This window comes from Macadamia integrifolia, chromosome 13, assembly GCF_013358625.1.
Source record: "Macadamia integrifolia cultivar HAES 741 chromosome 13, SCU_Mint_v3, whole genome shotgun sequence".
NCBI classification, from domain to species: domain Eukaryota; kingdom Viridiplantae; phylum Streptophyta; class Magnoliopsida; order Proteales; family Proteaceae; genus Macadamia; species Macadamia integrifolia.
Window position 1 is genome coordinate 27,244,455 of NC_056569.1, and position 7,916 is coordinate 27,252,370.

General features: G+C 37.7%; 1 protein-coding gene across 2 annotated transcripts; it reads right to left on the reverse strand.

The window, feature by feature from the left end:
• Nucleotides 1-3,626: 3,626 nt before the first annotated feature.
• On the reverse strand, nt 3,627-6,324 carry LOC122059503 (G-type lectin S-receptor-like serine/threonine-protein kinase LECRK1). Of its 2 annotated transcripts, XM_042622300.1 has the most exons (2): nt 4,127-6,324; nt 3,842-4,004 (listed from the first exon to the last, which is right to left on the reverse strand). In XM_042622300.1, the coding sequence occupies exons 1-2, from the start codon at nt 6,155-6,157 to the stop codon at nt 3,990-3,992; spliced, it is 2,046 nt and encodes a 681-aa protein (XP_042478234.1). In that variant the 5' UTR covers nt 6,158-6,324; the 3' UTR covers nt 3,842-3,989. The 2 variants fall into 2 exon arrangements, with proteins under 2 accessions (XP_042478233.1, XP_042478234.1); XM_042622299.1 differs by having other exon boundaries at nt 3,627-6,323.
• Between the last annotated feature and the right edge of the window lie 1,592 nt (nt 6,325-7,916).

Consider the following 7,916-nt stretch of genomic DNA (forward strand, 5'->3'; position numbering starts at 1 on the left):
TTTGTGAAAGTATCACCTTTACTGTTGGGGAAGATACAATCGAACTGAATGTACCACTTTGGTGGGTTTCACTCAGTTCTATCATATCTTTCTCATTGGAGATGTATATTTTTATATTCAAAACATACATATAAATATGTCACTAAGACAACAATAACCATACAAGAGTCACAACCGCAACTACATTCCTATCCTTTGGGCTAAGAATGCATTGATCCTCTTGTAAATTCATATTTACTGTGAAAAGAACAATAACTTTTGAAATCCCCTCACCTTTGGGCTTAGGAACTTCTTGGTTACTGTCATTTTCTTAACTTTGGTGACATCACCTTTGGTAGAAATGTCACCTACATTGCTACCCTGTGAAAAATCATGGAATAATAAGACATACCACTTTGGTAGATTCCACCCCACCCTTTCATGGTTTCCTAAAAAATTACTTTGCAACTAAGAATGAGCGAAAGCTTACACCTTTTTCCATATTAACATCTCAATTTAAAAACCTTTTTCAATTTCATGGTAATCAATAACATATATATTTTTCAAAGCATTGATTTATATCATCTTGTTTCAATGATTGAAACTAAATACAACATAAAATTTCAAATAAACATGTCATATTAAAAATTAGATCATTAAATGTGGCCCGAAACAAGAAATCCAATGCAAAAAAAAGATTTCAATTTGGCCTTAAAACGAACCTTTAAATGAAATTTAAAGTAGTTCAAATAAAAACCCAAAAAGAACAAAAACCAAACAAGCCTTTAAGTTTTTTTTTTTTGTCAAAACAAATCAGCCGGCGCCTTGCAACTGTTTTTTTTTCTCTCTCCTCTGGCAGCCTTTTTTCGGCGGTGCGTGCCAGCGCGTCCGGAGGTTTTTGACGACTTACGGCATACCTCCGTGACCGTCTTCTCATGATTTATAACTTTCGTGAAGAAGTTTTCCCATACATGATCTTTAAGTGATGGTAAAATTACGATTTTCATGATTTTTTTTTATCAAATCAGGTTTTAAGTAATAATCAAAATCCTCATGTACAAGAAAAATTCAATCGATTCTTGTCCCATGTGGTCTGCTCTGATACCACTTGTTAGATCTACTATGGGTACAAATCCAAACCCCAATTGAAGAAACTACATAGAGAAGCAAAAACACGAATCTAATAAAATTATAGAGAATCTAATTGTACCTTTCACCAAGTATGTTGAAAAAGATTGATATTGGTCACTCCCACTTGAGCTCTCTTGGCTTGGCTATGGATCTTCTATAGCCCCTTAAACCTCCTTGGTTCTCTCACTTTAGTGGTAAAGTGGGGAATAGTGAATAATGACTATAGGGACCCAAAACCTAGTATTTATAATACTGTCCTGCACCCAAAATCCTAAACCACAATGGGTTGAGTCAGTATATCCCTAAACTTGAGAGTGGACCGAACCGGTTCATGCAATTTGACTCTCACCCATTTAATCAACCCGAATAATTAATTTAGCCCATAAATCTAACATAAGATGCATACCTAAGGTCACATTAGTTTGAGAAACAGCAAAGAGGGGAAAAAGAATGAAAGAGAGGAACAGAATATGAGGGACAACAGCATTAAAAGCCATTGACAAAGCGATATGGCAAAGGCCCAAGAGACCTCAAAATTTTTACAAGCAAGATTTGCAGAGAATGTTTGGGATTTTGCACAATAATTTAAAGGGAGAGGGTTATATGAGGAAGCAGGCAGATGGGAGCACATCCTGGCTGACCGAATGAGTTGCGTGTGAAAATTGTTTGCAATCGCTCCATTGGTGCAGTAAGCATCAACTGGCTGAGAGCCTAAGAGTCCCGTGAAACATGTGTTCAGATGCTCTCAATTGTTTAATATTCACTGCACCCCACTGTTTGCTGCAATGGATGTGGACTCAGTTGATCTACAAGACTTGAGGACTTGAGTTGAATTTTTTTTTTTTTAGACGACAACAGAAAGTTAGGCATTCCCTCTGTTGTGTGGTTGAAAGCATCCCATGGGTCTGTGGAAGTCCACATTTGTTAAAAAGCGTTCAGATTTGCTATGAAATTGAATTTTCTTTTTGACTATAGGTTCATTTGCTTACATCTTTCATAGTTTCACGTTATTTTCTTTGCCCCTTTCTTCACTCCCCCTGTGGCACCCACCCTTGCGACTCTTTATGGCATGGCCCCTATTTTCTATCCTGTCTTCTTAGCTGTAGGAAATTAAGTTTTAAACTATGGTTAAAATAGTTTTTTTTTTTTAAATGGTCTTTTTGAATTTAACTTTTTTATTCAAAAGTGTATTTTCTATTTTGCCTTTAGTACTTGTAGAGTTGTCATGAGCTAAGACATATCACAATGTTAGTCCCACATTGGTTTGAGAGGAAAGAAGGCTTGAACATATATATATATATATATATATATAGAAAATTTCATTTAATTGTGCAATTCTTGTCTAATTCTTTCTATGCACGCGATATTTGTATATTTTTAAAATCTAATGGTTGTAGATTTTTTTTAGAAATCAAATTCATTTTAGCCCCTCAAATGCTTTAAACTTCTAAAACCGTTCGATCTTAAAAATGTACAAATGTCACTTACACAAAAAGAATTGCACAATTAAGAATTGGAGAGAATTTAAATCCAAGCTGAATTAGCTTAAACACAAGAGAGGAGAATACTATTACTCTACATACCTAAGGCCATGGTGAAAGGGAGCCCATTTTCACCACTTGGCCTTCGGATGAGTGCGAGATGTATAAGGGCGTATTTTTTAAAAGGTATTAAAATCTTATAAGGGTTTGTGAATCCTAGGATGAAGTGGTGAATCACACCACAATGAAGGAAAACTTTGTCCTTGATTATATTTATGTATTATACCACCATTGCATAAGTATATATGTCACAATGGTAATCTGCAACTTGAATTTACTGCTACTATATATAAATATGATTTTCCGGAAATTCCACTCTTTTTTTGGCATTTTGGAGAGAGAAATGTGCCTCATCCCTTGCTTTGCAGGAGAGGCTGTTTTCAAATAACCCAAAAATATCTTCAAAATTAATATTCTGTACCAATTTCTGTAAATTCGGATCTCTAAAGAAATGAAAGTTGGCTAAACTTTTTACTTGAAGTCATATAGAATTTGTTCTGCTGATGAGAAAGTCCCTCTGCACATACCACCAATGTTGCCTCTTAGAATTAGACCCCTTCTATGGAACAACATCAAAGCTACCTCTTACTGCACAAAAATCCTTTGTGGGGAGGTAGTGAGTGGCAGTGAGGATCAGACAGCTGGGGTCTATGCCTGGACCCTCTGAGCTTTTGGATCCTCACTGCCACTCACTGCCAGCTGCAATGGATTGCATCCTTCCCTAATCATTTGAAATTCATGCTTCCCAGTAATAATCTTCATCCAGTAGCTCTGTAATTCATTAGAGGACCTCTACAAACCATAACCATATTGACAGCAAAGCCCTTGTTTAAAGTAGTGACCATACAAATACCAGCCCCCCCAATTCTCCTTATATTTGCAGACTTATATATCATTCCACTTAGTTTTCTGAATCTATCCAATCCTTTATGCCATCTAAACTGTAACATTGAAAAGAGAGAGATGGTGATGCAGTACCTTCTAATAATGCCTTTGATATTGTCTAGTTACTGATATAAAACACAGTTTTTCGTTTCGGAAACAATAAAGGACTTAAATTTAGATCTCCATAAGTATTATAATGGTACTTAATAAGAGATTAGGATACAAAACACCAAAGCACACGAATACACAAGAGATATTGATCAACAAACTGAGCTGAAGGGAAAAGGGCATGGTGGATAGGGAACATCGGCAGCTCCTTCAAGCATCTGTGACACATTTTTCATTGTTGGCCTCAGCGATGGATCCTCTTGAATACACCAAATTGCCACCATCACAAAAGTCAGTAACCTCTTCTCATCCCTCATGGTCTCCTCATCCCTCTCCACCAACTCTTCAAGTGCACCTTCTCTGTAGCAATCATAAGCCCAGTCAGTTAATATAGCTTTCTCTTCTCCACTCCATGATGTCTCAACACTCCTCCTACAAGTGATAATTTCCAACAACATCACACCAAAGCTATAAACATCCACCTTTGCTGTGATCGGCATACTTCGGAACCACTCTGGTGCCACATACCCTCTAGTCCCTCGAACGCATGTACGAGTTAAGACCTGATCAGGCATCAACAGCTTTGCCAATCCAAAATCAGAAATCCTTGGCCTGAAAAAATCGTCTAGAAGTATGTTCTGAGGCTTTATATCACAATGGATGATCTGGGTGCTGCATTCTTCGTGTAAATATGCAAGCCCTCTTCCGATCCCGATTGCAATCTGAGTTCTTTGGTCCCAATGAGGCCTTGAGAGTCCAAAGAGAAAGCTTGCCAAAGAGCCATTGCTCATGAACTCGTATACCAAAAGCCTATGTGACCCTTCCTCACAAAATCCAAATAATCGAACTAAATTCTTGTGATGTGTCTGGCCGATCACAATTACCTCTGTTTTGAATTCCTTCTCAGCTTCTTGAACCACCTTGTGTAGCCTCTTCACTGCAACCAGATTTTTAGAGCCTAAAGGGTACAGACCTTTGTAAACAATGCCAAAAGCTCCCTTTCCCAATTCTTCCTTGAACCCATTTGTTGCTTCTTCGAGTTCTTTGTATGTAAAGGATCGTAGATTAGTCTCCGAAATGATTGAACCTTGTTCATTACTTTTCGGTCTTTTTTGATACACAAAGAAAGCAGTCAGACAAATTGCAGCTAGCAATACGAAATTAATAAATACTGAACCACCCAATGATCCAACCAGGATAGCTATTGTTTGATCCTTCTTCTTTGTCCTTGACAAACTTGCACGCCTTATTTTGAACAGAGCCTTCCCAGTGTCGCTCGCTTTCATCCTCCCATTGGAGAGTGGAAGCTTCTTCTTCCAGCATGTCACGTTTCTATAAATAACAACAGCACAGTAACAGTCCCTTAAGCAAGAATTCTTGCAGTCCTCTTCACTAATGGGATCAAACTTCTCGTAATCAGAAAATGGCCAATCCGTGCCAGTCAGCTCTTTGAACTCAAAATGATCCTCAGGGGAACCAGATTCATCATCTCCTTGACATACAAGTGAGAATTTTGGTTTGCAGCCACTGAGAATGTTGTTTGGATCATTTTGGGTATATTCAGGTGGGCATTCACAGATGGGCATCCCATTAGCAACTCCGCAGTAGCTGTTATACCCACAAGCGCCACTGCCTAGGTCCCCAATAATGTCACAGACATCATCAGGAAATGATTTAACACTGGACCAGTCTTCAATACCGCCACGAGAAGGCCTTGGATGATAGTACAGATAAAATGCGCCATGAACATCAAGGGTAGCCCTATGATAGAAATCAGCACTTGGGTATATGTAGATTGGTGAGAGATTCACAACGCTTCCATTGCTGCTCTCTAAATAAAGACGACCTGTATCATCGAAGACCAACCTCGAACGGTTGTCAGGGGAATTAGCGACCCCAATAGTGTCGTAGGGAGAGTAAGGAAAGTAAGCCGGCAAGGAGACAGGATTGAGCACAAGCGATCCATCTTGGAGCAGTTGGAGCTGAAACCTTCCCCGTGAGTAATTAGTATTCGATAGCCGAGAAGAAAGATTGCCACCCACTTGCAGTATCTGTCCAGGCAATATGGTGTCTCTAGGTTGGCTGAAGCTCTCCCAAATGTGAACAAAATCCTTACTTTCAAGCACGAAATTGCCACTGTTGAGCATGGCAGCATTAGCGACATCGCCGGAATTGATTGTAGGCTTCCATAATACCTCACCATTGGGGTTGGTAAGCATGAGTTGGCCATCCGTTGTAAGCTCAATTTTGGATTTTTTTGGCACTGGGTTTCCATCATTCGCGTACCAAACGACAGTTTTGTCTTGTATTTGATCGAACCAGATGCAGAGCAAGAAGAAATCTCCAAGGGGGCTAAACCCGAAGGCGAAGTCACCGGAAGGTGAAGTCCATGAACCTCCATCGCCGGCTATGAGATGCATACCTAAGGTCACATTAGTTTGAGAGACAGCCAAGAGAGGAAAAAGAAGGAAAAAGAGGAACAAAATATGAAGGAAAGCAGCATTAAAAGCCATGGCCAAAGCTATATGGCAAAGGCCCAAGAGACCTCAAAGTTTTTACAAGCAAGATTTGCAGAGAATGTTTGGGATTTTTGCACAATAATTTAAAGGGAGAGGGTTATCTGAGGAAGCAGGCAGAGGGGAAGACCTCCTGGCTAACATAAAGAGTTGATCAACAATGACTTCTGCACTTGACTTGGATATATATTTTTTTTTTTTTCAGCAAAAAAAAAACTTGATTTGGATATTTTTTTTTTGGTTTTGACAACAGAAAATTAGGCATTTCCTCTGTTCTGGGGTTGAAAGCATCCTACGTGTCTTTGTCAAGTCCTCATTTGTTAAACCATGTTCAGAGTCGCCACGAAATTGAATTTTCTCCTAGACTAGTAGGTTCATGAGATCGGACCAGGTTCGAGATTGTTCTCATCCCTGTTCTGTGGTCTTGGAATTTTTTTTCTTTTTTTTTTTATCATTTAATAGATTTCAAATCTATGGCCTAACAAGCAAGACCTGATCCAGTTTATTCATATGTTTATATCTTTCATAATTGCTACGCGTTTTGTTCTTTGCCCTTTCATCCCCACCCCCAATGGCACCTCACTCCTACGACTCTCTATGGCATCTCTCCTATCTTTTACCTGTTTTGCCTTGTATCATAAGTTGTAGGAAATTAAATTTCAAACTATGCTCAAAATAGTCTTTTTAAATTTAATTTTTTTATTTAAAAGTATTTTTCTACTTTGTGTTTAGCACTAATGGAGTCGTCATGAGCTAAGACACATTACAATGTTAGTCTGACATTGGTTTGAGACGAAGAAAATTTAGACATACATACAGGATTGTTTCTTAAAGTATAAGTACTTTGAAGAGGAATTCACCTTTGTCATGTATGTGTGGGGTTCCCTTATCCATTGATGTTGAGGGTAAACTGAACCTAGACTCACAATTAGCAGAGTCAGTCAAAGAAAAAAAAATAGCAACCTTCCCATTACTTTCAGTTGTCACTATTAGCAAATTGAATCAAGGAAAAGAGAAAATGATTGTCCAACCACCATTAAGATAGTTGGAAGTTTAGAATAGGTAAGAAAAATTCAATATTCAATACAGACCCTAGCTGGCAAAACTTTCATGGGGTAAAGTGATTGGTTTTGACTAGTAAATCGAGAAAGAGAAGATTGAGAAGTTGAACCTTTCTAATTCTTACTTATGCAATTCTCTTTGTGCACAGTGACAATTGTACATTTTCAAAATCGAACAGTTATAGGAGTTTAAAGCATTTGAGGGGGTAAAATATATTCACAATTAAGAATTTGAGAGGATCTAAATCCAAGTTGAATTAGATTAAACACAAGAGAGGAGAATACTATTACTATCTTATGAGCTTCTTTCTATATTTAGTGTTTGGAAGATCATAACTTATTAATTATCATAACTCCAAGTTATGATAGGTTGGATTATAAACTACTTATTTGCTGAACGAAATTTGGTTGTTGCCGAAGAAATGGAATCTTAAATGGTATTTAAGAAAATAATTAAACCTAGGAGGGTATTACTGAACTTTAAGGGGAAGTGAATTATTCTGTTTCTTCAGCTGATTTTTTCCTGATTTACTAACATTAAGGGCCCGTTTGGTATCGTTTCTGTTTCAGAAACGCCGTTTCGTGTCAAAAACGAAAAATTCAGTTTCTGTGTCAAAACGTAATTTTTAAACGAAAAAATGGTGTTTCAAAATTTCAGATTTTTATCGAGAAATTTTTTTTTTTTTTTGTAAAAT